Below are 16549 nucleotides of genomic sequence, written 5' to 3' on the forward strand. Positions count from 1 at the left end.
TCCTCCTCCAATAAATGAGAGGCTAGATCTGGTTAGATCTAGACTGGCACACTCACCATTTCACATGCCCGCACATCACGCACACAAACAAAAAAACACACACACACACAATTAAGGCTACATTATCAATTTGGGAGTTGTCAGCCCTCATCTGCTGTAACTCTGTCTGACTATGTGATCATCGCACTCCTCTCTGGTACTACTAGGCCTACAGCAGAGCAGTGACTCCATCTCTCGAGTAGAGGTATTTAAGTGACTAAAATCAGACACTCTTCATCACTCCCCTCTTGTCTCTTCTCCCGCCCTAAAACAAGTCCCTCGTCAGCAGCAGGATAATCACTCACGGTCAGGACAAGACATTGATATCCTCCATTTCCAGGAGGATTTGGGAATATGGTAACGTGTGTGTGGGGGGGGGGGGGGTGTATGGCATCGCAACTGTAGACGATTGATGGTTTCTATGGAAAATATGTATGTAAACTAAAAATACTTATTGCGACATCTGGAATGTACGGAATTACTAACTCTTAACACCCTGCACACCTATCAGACTGAAATACGACGAACTGAAGAGAACTTCTTTCCTTACTTTTTCCATTTTCTCTCTCCCCTCCCTCTAAGTGGAATAGATAGCTTCTTCCAGAGTCAAAATTTAGTTCCTCCACCCCTGTACAGACCCAGAGGGCAAGTAACAAGAGTTTTGTGAAAGAGGGAAGGAACACAAAATATGAGATTGCAGAGCCTGGGAGAGAGAGAGAGATAGAGAGAGGGAGGGGAGCTCTTAAACGTAATAAGCAGTCTCGTAGAGGTTTGGTACTGTAGTTGTGGTGGGAAGTGAGAACAGTAAGTAGAAAGCATTTTAATCAAAGGACCCAGAGTCAAGATAACTATATAATGAGACAGGAGCCTGAAGCCTTATTTACAGCCACACTAAATATGCAGGAGCTCAAATGTTTGTTATGTTTCATATGTTTTGTGGATGTTAGGCTACTACAACTTCTTCAACTATACGTCTTGATGTCAGGTGAGTGCTGCTGTGACAGGTAAAGAGGCAGGGATGAGACAATGCTGGTAATTACTGTGCAACTGTCTGGAAAGTCTTTGGAGAGTCCCTGGTGAGGTCAGCAAAAGTTCACACCTCCTAGTCTTGCCTTGGTGCAAGAAAACTCCCTTTTGTACTGTAGAGGAGACTGTTTTTGTGTGCACTAATAAGTTAGACTGCCCAACAGTATTGGTGGTGCTCCAGCATCTTCTAAAGATGTGTCAAAAAAGTGTGGACCTTCTGGACCTCTTTTAGAAAATGAGCTTAAAAAATGGGTGTGACGATAGCTACTAGGCAGAAGCTGTAAATAATGGATAGCAGCAATATGGAATCAAACAGTGGCATGCTCCTCCTGCCAAGGGGAGAAGCTCTGCCTACATTACCCAGAGGCGCTGTTACCTGGTAGGAGTTCATGGAATGCAGTGACAGAGGGAGACAGGAAGTACTGGCTGTCAGCACCGACAACAGCTCCTGGCACGTGGTCTGTGGCAGGTCTAGGGGGTGGACACCGATGTCCTTCTCCCAGGTGTCTACAACACTGGACACACACAGAGATAAGGGATAACGAGAGAAAGAGACAAAGAAATGTAAAAAAAAATAACGAGACCGAGAGAAAGACACGAAGAGAAATTGTACAGCACTGCATCAGTCAGAGTAATACATAGGTCAAATATCTCTCAGAGGTTCACATCTTCTAGGCAAGAGGACATAAATCCCAGTTTGAAGTGTTATGATGTTAATCAAATCATTTGAATATATCACTGGGTAATGTTGAACAGCGAGAGTTTGAAAGGGATGGAGGAATGAGAAAGTGAGGGAGAGATTGATTCCCTGTCGCAGGTTGTGGAAGCGATCCAGGCTTTTTCATTACATTTGGCCATCTGTGCAGTAGCCCTGTGAGAGACACCGAGTTAAAATGATGATAAGCCCTTCGTATCGAAAGTAACACTCACTTAGTATACAGTGAATACAACTGCTTTTACAGTAAAGAAAAGCATAACACATGCAGCGCTGGTCATAACACTTCAACGGTCACGCAAGAACACCTGGGCTGTAGTGTTGAGGAGCCATTGTTCAAACAGAAGCAAATGGCTGAAACAGGGAGGGACTAACGTGACCTTGTCCAATAAGAAACCCTCGTATTCATTGCAAAAAATGTTTTTCTACAGTTTGTACTAATGAGTACACCCCTGGTAATAAATTAGATTAGTTCTGCAGTCGTCAACTCTACACTAATCAAGTCATTGCCCTCAGTGACAGCCACAATTAAATTAAGCAAAGGCTCACGGATTCTCCCACCAATTAGAGACACATTACTGGCGTGCATCTTCAACAAACACCACGTCACCTCTAGTACTTTCAACCAAGACAGACGGTGCTCCGTGACTTACACGGCTGAATTAAAACATGGTCAGGGATAAATGTCTCATATGTAACAGTATGTAACGTTAGGCCTAGATGAAACAGATGTTTCTCTACCACTTCCCCACCTTCATATAAGCTGTGTCAGCCAATAGCCACGCTGTTTTCTTCCCGAAATGTTGGAGGAGTGATCCGGTTTAAGCTAGTGTAGGTCAGGGCTCTCCAACCCTGTTCCTGGAGAGCTAACCTCCTGTAGGTTTTCGCTCCAACCCAAGTTATAACTAACCTGATTTAGCTTATCAACCTACTAATTATCAACCTGCGTGCTAAGGTTGGAGCGAAAACCTACAGGATCGTAGCTCTCCAGGAACAGGGTTGGAGAGCCTTGGCGTAGGGTGTTCGTGTATTCAAATCCGAGCCTGGATTTCCAGAGTATTGCAGGCTTTCTGTTCTTACCTGATATTTAATTCCACCCACCTGGTGTCCCAGGTCTAAACCAGTCCCTGATTAGATGGGAAGAATGAAAATCAGCAGTGGAACTGGCTTCGAGGTCCAGATTTGAATACAGATTTGAATACCCCTGAATACCTCCTGTCATACTTAAAACAGCAGGCAATTTCCCATCCTACATGCAGTTAACAGCACCGATGTGATGCGCTGGGTTACGCTGTACTGTAGTGCCGCGCGGATAGGAGAGGAGTCCTCTCCTTTCATCTACAGTTTGTTAATTACAGCTCGGCTGCCAGTCTGCTGGAGGGGCCGTCACATCCTACAAAGCAAAACCAGACTTCTCTAAGGTGAAGAAGGAAATCGTAACCGAAGTGAAGAATCCTCCTGCAGGGGAACTCGGCATGGAGGAACATGGAGCAGCCACCGCATCTATCTGTGACTCATTTCTGTTCTCAGTTGCAAAACACAATTTTAGAATAAATAAAAACATACTCTAGCAGAAATGCAGAGGCTGTCAGGCTGACATTCAGCAGGAGATTGGTATGTAGGCTATATCTCACTCTTGGCGTGTGCTGCCAGTGCTTTGACGGCGCTGCCAGCCTTAGTGGGTGATTGACGCTCAGAACACTGGCGGTGGCCGGGAGAGGTGACAGCATCACCTCTGATAGCCGATGACATAGTGGCAGAGAGAGAGACGATGAGGGAGTCACTGTTCAGGAGCCAGAGCTGAGGATCAGAAGAAGTCATTGAACACTTCACATCCGCTCTGTTAAAGCCACACACATTTCACCAATGCAAACGCCGTCTCTACCGCACATATTTCAAGCGCTCTCGCTCACACATATGCATGCACGTTCACACCTCTTACCAATATGAAGGCTTTTCCATCTGGGGTCTGGATAGAGAAACGAAACATGCTCTGGGAGGAGGACAACTCCACCAGTCTGGCAGCTATGGTCTGTTCCAGGAACAGTGACCTGTGGAAGAGTAGGGCATGGTTAACCATCATTATGAATTCTACCTTCCTGTGTCTAAAATAACATTCTACATCTCATTGGCATTGTAGTAACATCATGAAGAACGATACATTTCCATTGATTTGCACTTTGAGAAGCTGAGTATCCATATGATGATGAGTATCCACAGATGTTACAGCAACATGCACCAGTCTGAGAAGCATCAGCATAGTTACCTGTCGAGAGAGGTATCAAACTGGCTGTCTCCCACACTGGGTCTCACCGTCACCTCTGTGATGTAGAGTTTCAGGGTCCCTGCAACATTTACAGAAACTGTTACTATTGAGCGAACCCTCATGCAGACAGAACCTGGCCTGGGCATCTTTCCTAACGCAATGTAACTTCATTATGGTTCAAGCCCCGGGGTAGATGATAAAAGTTGGTAATTGAACAGGCAAACAAAGGGCTGCTGATCTCATGCCATTTACTGCCTTTGTGCCCGTGAGCAAGGAACTTAAGCACTAAAATTGCTCTGGACGTGCCGCTCTGAGGCAGACGCTGTGCTGCTCCCAACCAGTATGTGTGTGTGTGTGTGTGTTTGTGTGTATGTGTATGTGTATGTGTGTGTGTGTGTGTGTGTGTGTGTGTGTGTGTGTGTGTGTGTGTGTGTGTGTGTGTGTGTGTGTGTGTGTGTGTGTGTGTGACATTGGGTATTATGACCATCCAATCAATAAATTCCCGTTGACAAAATGGACAATATACTGTATCTATTCTATAATGACTGCTATGTACCTGGTGCCACAGCCTCTCCCAGGCCGGCTGTACAACTCTTACAGGAGACAAGTGTACGCCTGCGGTTGGGTTTCTACAAAAAAGAACAGAAAAATACAAAATAAAGCTAAAGACAAGAACACACAGTTCTAATTTAAATTCCTCCAAAACGGAAATCGATAACTGCAATCAAACAGCCTAAAAAGAGGAGAGAGCAATGGGCAGGCAGAATTCCTCTCCTCATCTCTCTTTCCACTTCCCATCCACTCAACCACAAACACACTAAAAGGCCCAGGCTGAGCCACAGATAGTGACTAATAGATGGAGAGGGAAATCAATCCCACTCCAGATAGTGATGGAGAGAGAGAGGCCTGGCTGTAAGCTTGGGCTAAAGTGGCTCACGATAAGTGTTGATGTGCTGTCTGTCTGCCCGCCTCCCCAAGTTTCCTCTCTAAAAGGGAGTGCTGCTAGCTGCTGCTGGTAGTGAAGTAGAATGTGTCCATCTCCTCCTGCCAGTCTCGGGCCCAGTGGGATGGGGGTATACAGATAGTCTCCCACTAACAATGAGCCTGAAGCACATACACTGCTCATGTAACTACAGTACACTTTCCAAACATGAGGGAAACTTTTGAAAATGTAGCTTTACTTTTTGGTTGGTATACAGCACATTGGGGAGGGAGTGAGAGCGAGGTGAAACGTCAAAATGATGTTTCTAACGAACATCAAAGTGATGAGCAATGCTAAAACAGCATTGATCTTCTGCCTCAGAGGTTCCTTCCTTCCTTGCCTCCTCTCACCGGCGTGTCCTGATTTTGACCATCAGCCATTTTGTTGGTGATGGGCCTGGGGCTGAGCTCCTGGGTGAGAGTCTCCTCACAGCCTCTATCCCGGTGGCACAAGGAGGTGAGTGTCGCCCAGTAAACAGTCCTCCGCTCGGGGCAGCAGCTTCAGGTTGGCAAAGGGGTCCGGATGGCAACACCAGTCATCCACCAGGGAGCTCCAGTTGCCGTTGGGGAGAGGGAGCACTCGCTTGAACACCCTGAGAAAAATTTATGACATCACATTGTTACACAATGGAGACTGTTTGTACTGTGATGAAATGAATCGATAACATCAATCAAAAACCTATTTGCATGAATCAATCAAAAACATATTTGCATTAACAGGGAAAGCAGGGCAATATTCCAGTTCTACCCATTTTCCATGACATAATGTCACAAACATATGTATTCCCTAAGCAGGTGTGCATGTATCCCCCTATCCAATGTCTCCATGACATTTGGGAGATGAGCTGAGACAGAACACAGCACTGTCCTCTAGCTCAAACAGCCATCCATCTCCCTCACTGAACCCATCTTCTCCACTACTGTGAGCGGCATCACTTCTGAACGGAGGAACGGAGGACGTAAATTAACCAACAAACCAACTTCCTTCCCGTGGTCGTCTCACCTCTCCTCCAGCACCCTGGTCCCACAGGACTGGCAGTGGAAGCAATAACTCTCTTGGACCAGCAGCCTCTCCATCACACTCCCCAGGGCCCCTGTCAGGAGAGAGTAGCCACAGAAAACATAAACAACTCTATCGGTGGAAAAGAGCTTCACCTAGAGACGAAGAAAAAGTCGATAAACACTGGGGTGGTGGCGGACTGGCGGTGGTGAAAGAAGCTGGGAAGAAAGCTGCCAATCAATCTGTTTTTGATTGGATTTGTCAATGAATTACCCCCCCCCCCCCAGCTGTCCTTGTGTTGTGTCGGCTGAGCCGTTGGGTGGGGCGCTAAATTACTCCCTCACACCATAAAACACACAGAGGGAACAGAGGCAGGGAGATGAAGGCCTGGGGTCTGGGCCCATATCCAAAAAGCATTTCAGAGAAGGAGTGCTCAAAAACAGATTAATTGCCAGCTTTCTGCCAAGCTGATTTCACCACCGCCAGTCCGCCACCACCGCAGTGTTTATCGACTTTTGCCCCCTAGATCAGACTTTTTGTGTATATGGATAGAGAGAGAGACATGGGAGCAATCTCCTCTGGTTCCCAGGTTAGTGCTGCAATGACTACAGTTAATATAAGCCAGATCTGATGAGTGAGACAAAGTAAACCTAACGCAAGAAAACAGACTGGTGCCAGGACAACAACCTCTCCCTCAACGTGATCAAGACAAAGGAGATTATTGCAGACTACAAGAAAAGGAGGACCGGGCCTCCCGGGTGGTGCAGTGGTTAAGGGCGCTGTACTGCAGAGCCAGCAGAGACTCTGGGTTCGCTCCTAGGCTCTGTCGTAACCGGCCGCGACCAGGAGGTCCGTGGGCCGACGCACAATTGGCCTAGCGTCGTGCAGGTTAGGGAGGGCTTGGCTGGTAGGGATATCCTTGTCTCATCGCGCACCAGCGACTCCCGTGGCGGGCCGGGCGCAGTGCGTGCTAACCAAGGTCGCCAGGTGCATGGTGTTTCCTCCGACACATTGGTGCGGCTGGCTTCCGGGTTGGATGCGCGCTGTGTTAAGAAGCAGTGCGGCTTGGTTGGGTTGTGTATCGGAGGACGCATGACTCTCAACCTTCGTCTCTCCCGAGCCCGTAAGGGAGTTATAGCGATGAGACAACATAGTAGCTACTAACAATTGGATACCATGAAATTGTGGAGAAAAGGGGGTAAAATTCACACACAGAAAAAAAGAAGAAAAAAAAGAAGAGGAGGACCGAGCACGCCCCCATTCTCATCGATGGGGCTGTAGTAGAGCAGGTTGAGAGCTTCAAGTTACTTGGTGTCCACATCACCAACAAACTAACATGGTCCAAGCACACCAAGACAGTCGTGAAGAGGGCACGGCAATACCTATTCCCCCTGAGGAGAATATTTGGCATGGTCCTCAAATTCTCAAAAGGTTCTGCATCCTGACTGGCCTCCGACCGCAAGGCACTACAGTGGATAGTGCGTACGACCCAGTACATCACTGGGGCCAAGCTTCCTGCCATCCAGGACCTCTATACCAGGCGGTGTCAGAGGAAGGCCCTATAAATTGTCAAAAGACTACAGCCACCCTAGTCATAGACTGTTCTCTCTGCTACTGCACGGCAAGCTGTACCGGTGCGCCACGTCTAGGTCCAAGAGGCTTCCAAACAGCTTCTACCCCCAAGCCATAAGACTCCTGAGCATCTAATCAAATGACTACCCAGACTATTAGGAAAATCAGGTTACAGCTGATTCAGGTCAAATATTCACATTGTCTGTATATCTATCAGTGTGTGTAGCTTTATGCACCAGGCATGACGGGCCAATTACTGAGCCGATGACTCAGTCCTTTATAGATCAGTACTGTGTGGGCTGATCAGGCTTCAGAGAGCACACAGGAGGACTCCTCCACTGTTTCAGTTTGAGGGAAGGCTTCACAGCCACGGAGTAACCGACTCAAGCCAGATGAGAATAAATTATATAAATAACAAATTATCTGCTGATACTGTTCCATCTTGACAGAAGTGGAGATGGTAATTAGGCTATGTGAGAAACATACATTGACATGGTGGTAATTCTGTCTCTGTGTGTGTGTGTGCGTACGTGCACACATTTATTTTTGAGTGTCGTCCATACAGCTAGCCTCACCATTACCGGTGTCATCTGTGTGTTGGTCCACATTGAGGCGCATTCTGAAGTGTATCTCGTCTCCTGTTCCAGGTGCTTCCCTGCAGGAGCCCTCCACGAGGCTGACCCCTGCTGGCAGCTCCACGATTAGCAGGACCCGAGGAGTCCGGATGTGGAGGGACGAATCTCCTCTTGTAACGCTCACCTCTGCATAGCTCTTAGCCACATCTCTCCTGGGGGAGGGACAGACAGAGAGCGTCTTAATTTTTCTAAGCACAGGTAAACCTGGTAACAAAACATATACAATTGGATTAATGACTCAGCATAATGGTAGACTTTCTGCACAATGGCTAAGAGACAAATGAGACCACGTTCCTTGACAAGTGGATGATAAACAAGTGAATTGTAGACCAGTGTGTGTGTGTGACAGTACTAAAGTCATTTATCATAACCTTCCAACCTGTCCTTATCCCCCTCTACCTCCTGCCTGTTGCCGTCTTAGCTCAAAGTAGAAGTCTAATGAGTTAGAGGAAAACTTGCAAAGAGAGAGGATGCACTCACTGCTCTGAAGGAAGAAGGGAAAACAGCTGTTGGCCAACTGAAGGGAGAGGGGGAGAGAGAAATAAAGATATTTATATTGTGTGTGTGTGTGTAAGAAAGAGAAATTAAGGAAGAAATAAAGAGTGGTGGGTAGGGGAAAGAGCATGTACAATGTTTATCTAATAGAGAAAAAGTCCCCCCCCCCTCGAAGCGACACCCCTGATGCACTCATGCATGGATGATATGTTGCCCTCTGCTCAACTGCTCAATCTCTTGGTTCGATGCAATTATTTTCACTAGCCATGCAATGTGTCTCTGTCCATGCTTGACACAACTGCTGTCCCCCAGGAAGAAAAACATATTTCCCAGCGAAGACAGCTTTAAAGACTTGGGTCAGCTGCATTGGATTTTCTCACTTCCAACCGAGTGAAGGAAGCAACAACAAACAACTGGAAGGAACCATCATCAGATTTGCTCTAAATTATTCTGTCTACAATTAGATATTTAGGCTACTATTGGCTCTTCAGACAATACACAAGCAATTGGCAAAACAAGGGTCTCTAACCAGTAAAAACCTGCTCTTTTTTTACAAGATATTATCCAACTATAGAACAATTAGGCTATGCAGCGAAGCACCGACAAGGCTATAGGCCTAACCTACAGAATCCCACACCAATAAACTGTAACACATTTAGGGGACTTTTCTGTGTCCATCTACCGTGTCTCAATGGGCCATGGCTCCGGCAGGCCTGCTCTCACTTAGGGCAACAGCCAGGCCACTGGTACTTTTCAGATTGTGTTTACATAACAATGGCTAACTGTGAACTTTAACACCTTCTCACAAAGCAACTGTTTTGATAACCTATGCAGAGGTTGTTGATTCTGCTCTTCACAAGTCCTCACTGTCAGCCCTGTGGAACAGTGGAAACGCAATTTCCCAAGTATCACAGAAGGGTGTATACACTTGTATAACACTGGTGTTACAGTCGAAAAGCAGCATTAAGTGAGAAGAGTATACATTTATTCTCAGAGATGAAAAGATTCATTAGGGGCCGATTCAAATTTGAGATAAGCAGACTTAACATGGGCTTAGGTCCATAACACATGGATTTAAGTCCAAATATTTTGTTCTAAGTCCATCTTAAGTCAACTTATCTCAAGTCTGAATAGGGCCCCGTACGCTGTTTTTGTTAACAGTCCAAATGCAGCATTAGGGCCCTATTAAAACTAAACATTTTGACTTAAGAGCATGTTTTATGGACTCAAGTCCATGTTAAGTCTGACTAGCTGCCACAGCTGGAATGGCCCATTTAATTTTATAATATCAACGAAACAAAAAATTTGCCCAATGTGAAACTGTTCATTTCCTACTTCAAAACCCCAACTGGTGTCAAAATATAGCATTACATCCATGAGAACATTTTGGCCCAATATATGTGATGTAAGGGCAGGGCCATCACCTGTTTCCTAACATTCGGGGGTCATATCTGAAGAGCAGGGGCTGAGAGGGTTGTAGGTCAGAGGAAAAAAAGAGGCCCTTTTCTAATATAACTTCCTGCAATTCTATGTGATTTTATATGACTGGAGATATTAATCATATTTTTTATATCACACAAATGATCAAAATGGCAAGTTACTCTGATGTTGAAATAGGCCTACCGAGATCAATAAAAGAACTGTCCATGTCTTTAAACGCAACCAATAGCATAGGCCTGTGAAAAGAGAGGATACACATATTTTAGGCCTACAATATGAGGAAATTAAAGTACACCAACTTTCTGGTGGCACTCACTTATCCAAACAGATTTTTCCCGCAATTGTATTTTGAAATATATATATAAAAAAATGCTGTTCATTGATAGCTACAACAGTCGGCGGTTTGATATTTGGCGCCTGGGCTGTAGCCTTGGCGCTCATTTCCGACTGCAGGCTTGGCGCTCATGTGACAAAACACAATCAACAGCATAAAACAAGAAGAGAGATATTGATAATCTATGGCTATATTATGCTCTCTGGTGTAGTATTTTCCACGATTTCATTTATTTCTGTAGAGACGGGAGTAGTTACATAATTGGCACATTCATTTCAATTTAACTGCAGCACTTCGAGCGCCCCTTCCGGCAGCTCGCTGTATTCTCCAAGGCCAAATAATCAACACTTCTTATTTATTCAAATGATCGTGGTCAATAATTTTATGAAGTTATTGTGAAGGTAGGCCTACTGTAACAATGATATATCAGCAAGTAGCCTAGCCTATTACAAGATAATACATTCAGAAAGTCAATGAAGCTATAGTGGTTTCAGCTACACTGTTATAGAAGGCCTTATGACCTTTTTAACCTATAAGAAAAGATGTCAAATGACTTGAATAGCCTATGGGAAAAGTGTACACGTGTATTTGCATCAGTAGGCTATGTGACTGAAATGCATCAGAAAAGTATTGGAAAGTTGGGCTATAGGCCTAATGTGTGTGTAGAGAAGTTCTGGATTGCTTTCAATTGCGAGACTAAAGATCATGTGCACTCGCCTCATTTTAGCTAATATTTCCAAGCATAAATGTAACCAAATATCCAAACGGAGATTCACTGAAAACAAAAATCGGACATTGATTGATTTATCAAGATGAGTTCCCATGCGTGTCTCAAAACAGCGCAACGACTCTGTTCTCAATCAAAACGGTGCTGGTATTATCAGTTGACCACACATGGCAATTGCGTTACATTTATTATAACCAGCGGTGTATTGATATTCTTTTAGCTTGCCGACAGGACCACAATTTTGCATTATTATTACGTCATCATTTCTGAATGAAAGTATGTACCGACATTGTATAAGATGATTTTATAATATACATACAATGCATAATCCAAATTGCACGATTGCCTACACACACCGTAAGTAGCTCAAGGAAAATGTTATATTTTTTAAATCCTAAAACTCCACATTATGCCTACTTTATTACAAATTAGGCCGTCATCACTGTCAATCGTGAATGATAATTATTCACGTTTTACATGTGAAACGTACTTGCTGCATGCATGCCAACCATTTGATCCAATCAGTTTCATGGCAATATGCATTTCAATCTTGAATGATGTAAAGGTGGGTAACCGGCCTAACTACTGTCTAATCGAATTTTCTAGCAGATGGAGTTAAACACAGCCACAGTATGAGAACAAAAATGCAACAACTTCAGCACAATCATCCTAAATTGACATAAACAATTACGTGGAGTTTTTGGTATAACAGTAGCCTGACATTATCTATGCTATTATGGTTGGTGTGTTATGTAGAATACTAATGAATCATGAAGTGATCTTGCGAGAAATATCACTATTCTGAGAAGTGTCACCAGCCACACTACATCCCTGATTATAACCGTTGGATGAAAAAGATTCGGGGTTGACCCAAAATCAATCGGGACAAAAAGCCAGGTCCTAGTTAAGTTCCTGTGATGTAGGGCCCGGAGTTGATGTTATAAATATCCCATAAGTGTGTGGTCCTTGCTTGAGATGTTGAATCCCTTTCTTTGCGTTTGTTCTGCGAGAATTTGTGCACGGCACGAACGCACCCCTGTCCTGTCCTGCGAACGTTAGCACAACTAGCTGACATTAGCTAAGACTAGCTAACGTTACCTAACTAGAGCTTGCTAACTATTTCGCAAATAATTACCGGAGAACAAGAAGACCACTTTGCAACCGCTTCCTTAGTTCGATAAACACCCCACTGGGGTCCCCAGCTCTTTTGGTATTTTCTCCCATGGTGTGTCTGTCTTTTTTTTCTCTGTACTTCTGGTACTCGCAATGGCTAACATTTAATAACAAAGACACGTGCAGTTTACTTTTTGCTTTAACAGAGATAACGAAATGGCTATGTACATCTGATTGTCAGTATGGTGAATTAAAGTAAATGTAGCAATAAAAAGGATCAGCCTATCCATTTAAAACGGTGAAGACTTCTAAGGCATATATTTGACGAGCCGGAACTTGTATATCGCTAGGATGGATTGCAGTCGGACAAATGAAGTAGACGTGCAACAATCTGCAATGCAGTCTGGGACAGCTGTAAACGGGATTGTTTGGGCTTTGTGAACCTGAACGTAGGGCAGGTGTGGTTTTGATGTTCGTTTGTTATTCAATAATAAAGGTAAAGACATCGCAATCTCAGAATATGTAGGATACACGTTATTATCTGACCCGTGAGCGTTGTGTGCTTACTTGACAAGTGCCACGGTTTAACTGAGTCGACGACGGGGGCCCGGCAGCAGCAACATCAATACGGGCATTGCTATCACATACCGTTAGCTAGCAAGGATACATTTCCCACTGTGCCAATAGCGCAGACTTGACTTTTTTTTTTCCATTCGTCAAGCTGGATAAATAATTTAGTGAGAGGTTTTCAAATATCCTACTAACGGTAAGCATTTATCGTTGATTGTCACGGCCGAGAAATAACTGTCGTTGCTAGCTTTGGGACACAACATCGGGAGTTAGTCTGTCTGAGAATGTGTCCCAAAGCTAGTCGTTGCAGGCTGTAACGTTACAGCGAACTAAGTTACATGGTACTATTGTAACCATCTGGGTGTTGGTTCCATGCATTGACCGAGTTAGCTAGCTAACTTATTACGATAGGTGATGTCATTCGAGTTTGGTTGCGAGTTATTTTTAGCTGCCTTGAAAAGTGTATAACGTCGTCTGCCTTCGAAATAACACTTGTTGTCTTGTCTCCATATTTTTAAATAGGTGACTTGCTAGCTATTTTGAGCTTGCGTTATATAATTTGCATATCATTATATAGTTCTGGTCAATATCTAGTTGGTGTCATTATGAAAATAGGCTATCTTGCCAACTAACTACAGATCCATATTGCAGCAAGTACAAAGACTATAGGGCTGTCATTTAGTTTCCTGTGTCGCCCACTCCACCAATAACGCATTTTATTGTGAGGCAATGGGCAGGGCTGTCATGTGATGCACGTACTGTATGTACCACGTAGATCTGTCCCTTCCCTGATTACCAGGCGGCAGGAATTTAGGTTTTCTGCCTCGGTTGACATTGTATTCGATACTGGTACTCCCTGTATCAAGCCATGTTATTTTCAACTCCCTATACATAGCCATGTTTTTTTTACTCATGATTTTTATTTGCTATTCACTGTGCAACTATTTCCATGTTTTTTTTTTTATCTGTAACTGCACTGTTGGAAATGGACCCATAAGTAAGCATTTACTGTTAGTCTACACCTTGTTGTCTACAAAGCATGTGACAATTAAAATGTTATTTGATTTGATTGTAGTTGGAACCCAACTCTCTCACACACATCTTTCTCTCTATCTACCTCATCCATGTCTTAGTGAAACAGATGCCTGTTTCATAAGACGTCTGGAAGAAGACACTCATGATTACGCACTCTTCACATACCAACACTAACCGTGTCAATTTCTTGTACCCTGTCAGACTTTGTTCCTAATAAACATTTGTCTTTTGTATATGACTGGTCAATAAACAGCTCCATCTGTGCACCATCATTAATCCATGTACTTCTCCTCTGTAATGCTCTCATTCTGACAGATTGACTGGACACATTAAGGACACATATGTAGTGTGAGACTAATGACGCTTCCATACACAATGTTCTGATTAATCACTCACTATGACTCAGAGTTATGATCTCTCTCCCCCCCTGACTCATTCACTCCAGGTGTGATGTATGTGAGCTTGGTGTTGACAAGTAGCAGAATAACCACCCAGGAGGATGAATGCAGAGGAAGTGGAGCTGCTCAGTGACGCCAAGTACAGGAATTATGTGGCGGCGGTTGACAAGGCTCTCAAGAACTTTGAGTACTCTAGCGAATGGGCGGACCTCATCTCTGCACTTGGCAAACTCAACAAGGTAACGACCACAAACATTTACGTGTTTGGATATTTCACATATGTACATTTTAGTTTGGAATGGATACACAATAATTAGTGGACTCGGCTATTTCATCCACAGCTGTTGCTGGCGGGTGTATAAAATCGAGCACACGGCCATGCAATCTCCATAGACAGACATTTGCAATAGAATGGCCTTACTGTAGAGCTCAGTGACCAATTAAAACCAGATCTGCATAGTCTCTAATGCGCTAAATGCATATTATTTTTAACTCAACACTTTTGTGGAAAGATGTTGATTGGCCACTGGTACCCCACGTCTGATGTTTGAATCTGTTTCTCAGGTTTTGCAAAGCAATGCCAAGTACCAGGTGGTGCCCAAGAAGCTGACGATAGGCAAGCGTCTGGCTCAATGCCTCCACCCAGCTCTGCCCAGCGGGGTGCATCGCAAGGCCCTGGAGACCTACGAGATCATCTTCAAGATCATAGGGCCCAAGAGGCTGGCCAAAGACCTCTTCCTCTACAGGTACCGACTAGGCTACTGGATGTCAACACTTGTTCAGGACAGTAGGAGAAGTACAGTAGCTTTATTGTAACTGGAGAACATTACATCAACTGAATTTGAACTAGTAAAGTAAATAAATAAGCCTTGTCCAAGCCAGAATGGTCCATAGGGCAGGAGCCGGTTTCTCCTGTTTCTGTAGCGTGAGGCAGCATGATGTAGAAGTACACCTCCTGGACAGAACGCTAGTCTATCGCAGGGCCTTACCCTCAATCCATCTCCTTTGAACTAGTAAGAGAATGAAAATAAGGCATATTTTTCTACAGTTGACCTACCTGCCCTATAATTTAGCCTTTACTCTATTACCACACCACCGAACACCTGCCCCCTGCTTTCTGTTTCAGCTCTGGGCTGTTCCCTCTACTCTCAAATGCTGCTATGTCTGTGAAGCCAGTGCTGCTGGGCCTGTATGAGACATACTACCTGCCCCTGGGAAAGACCCTCAAACCTGGCCTGCAGGGGCTGCTGACTGGGGTCCTACCGGGCCTGGAGGAGGGCTCTGAATACTATGATAGGTACGAGATGGAGGGCTGGAGAAAGAGAAATGTCATTGAATGAAGTGAATTGCTAATTATGAAGGGAAAAAAATATTCAGTCTAAATCAATCTTAGTAACAATTCAATCATCTGGGATTCAGTATGTTTGATTTGCAACCCAAATTCAGTTATTTCAATTCAATGCAATCCTCACTAGGACCAACATGTTGCTGGAGAAGGTGGCTGCGGCAGTGGAGCAGTCGGCCTTCTACAGCGCCCTGTGGGGCAGCATCCTGACCAGCCCCGCCGTGCGCCTGCCCGGGGTCACCTTTGTCCTGCTGCACCTCAACCGCAAACTCTCCATGGAGGACCAGCTCTACGTCATGGGCAGTGACATCGAGCTCATGGTACACTAAAAGAAGAATCATTTTCAGAGACACTTGTCTTTTTCCTTTATTCCCCCCCCCAAGATGCACACACCAAGTAGAGCTTGTAGTGCCTGTGTTTGGGGAACATTTAGAAATCATTAGTAGTGTATTCATGATGCAGACTGAGATAATAAATCCTGTGAACTTGTATTGAGTAGGTCCAGGAGTTTTTCCTAATAAAAGAAAAACTTAAACTTTGGGCCTTACTTCTTTCCTGAAGAACAAGAACAAGCAACAAATGCAATAGGAGTCAACCTAGTCTGGTTGTTCTGATGTAAATGGGGCTTGATTTAACCCTGTGTGGTGTCGAACCCTGCAGGTGGAGGCAGTCAGCACGTCAGTGCAGGACTCCAGTGTTCTGGTCCAGAGGAGCACCCTGGACCTGATCCTCTTCTGCTTCCCATTTCACATGAGTCAGGTAAGGACAGATCTGCACTACTCTGTCAGCACTGCTCAGCACACAAGACAGCAGTCACAGCACTTTTGGGAACTGGCCATTCTTGACGATGAGGCTATC

The 16549-nt window shown here is 44.6% G+C and overlaps 1 protein-coding gene and 1 pseudogene across 2 annotated transcripts in view; one reads left to right on the forward strand and one right to left on the reverse strand.

The window, feature by feature from the left end:
• Nucleotides 1–1490: 1490 nt before the first annotated feature.
• LOC135521623 (E3 ubiquitin-protein ligase E3D-like) lies at nucleotides 1491–12667 on the reverse strand (annotated as a pseudogene).
• Nucleotides 12668–12731: 64 nt separating this feature from the next.
• The window catches only part of LOC135522484 (protein dopey-1-like), a 34626-nt gene continuing 30808 nt past the window's right edge, over nucleotides 12732–16549 (forward strand). The window contains exons 1-6 of one of the 2 annotated variants that reach the window (XM_064948778.1): nucleotides 12732–13109; nucleotides 14394–14585; nucleotides 14911–15092; nucleotides 15473–15643; nucleotides 15822–16011; nucleotides 16352–16450. In XM_064948778.1, coding sequence (XP_064804850.1) covers nucleotides 14448–14585; nucleotides 14911–15092; nucleotides 15473–15643; nucleotides 15822–16011; nucleotides 16352–16450 — 780 coding nt within the window. In that variant the 5' untranslated portion in view covers nucleotides 12732–13109; nucleotides 14394–14447. The remainder of the gene's footprint in view (nucleotides 13110–14393; nucleotides 14586–14910; nucleotides 15093–15472; nucleotides 15644–15821; nucleotides 16012–16351; nucleotides 16451–16549) is intronic. The other variant, XM_064948779.1, reaches the window with a different exon arrangement.

The sequence above is a fragment of the Oncorhynchus masou genome, chromosome 30 (assembly GCF_036934945.1).
Source record: "Oncorhynchus masou masou isolate Uvic2021 chromosome 30, UVic_Omas_1.1, whole genome shotgun sequence".
NCBI lineage: Eukaryota > Metazoa > Chordata > Actinopteri > Salmoniformes > Salmonidae > Oncorhynchus > Oncorhynchus masou.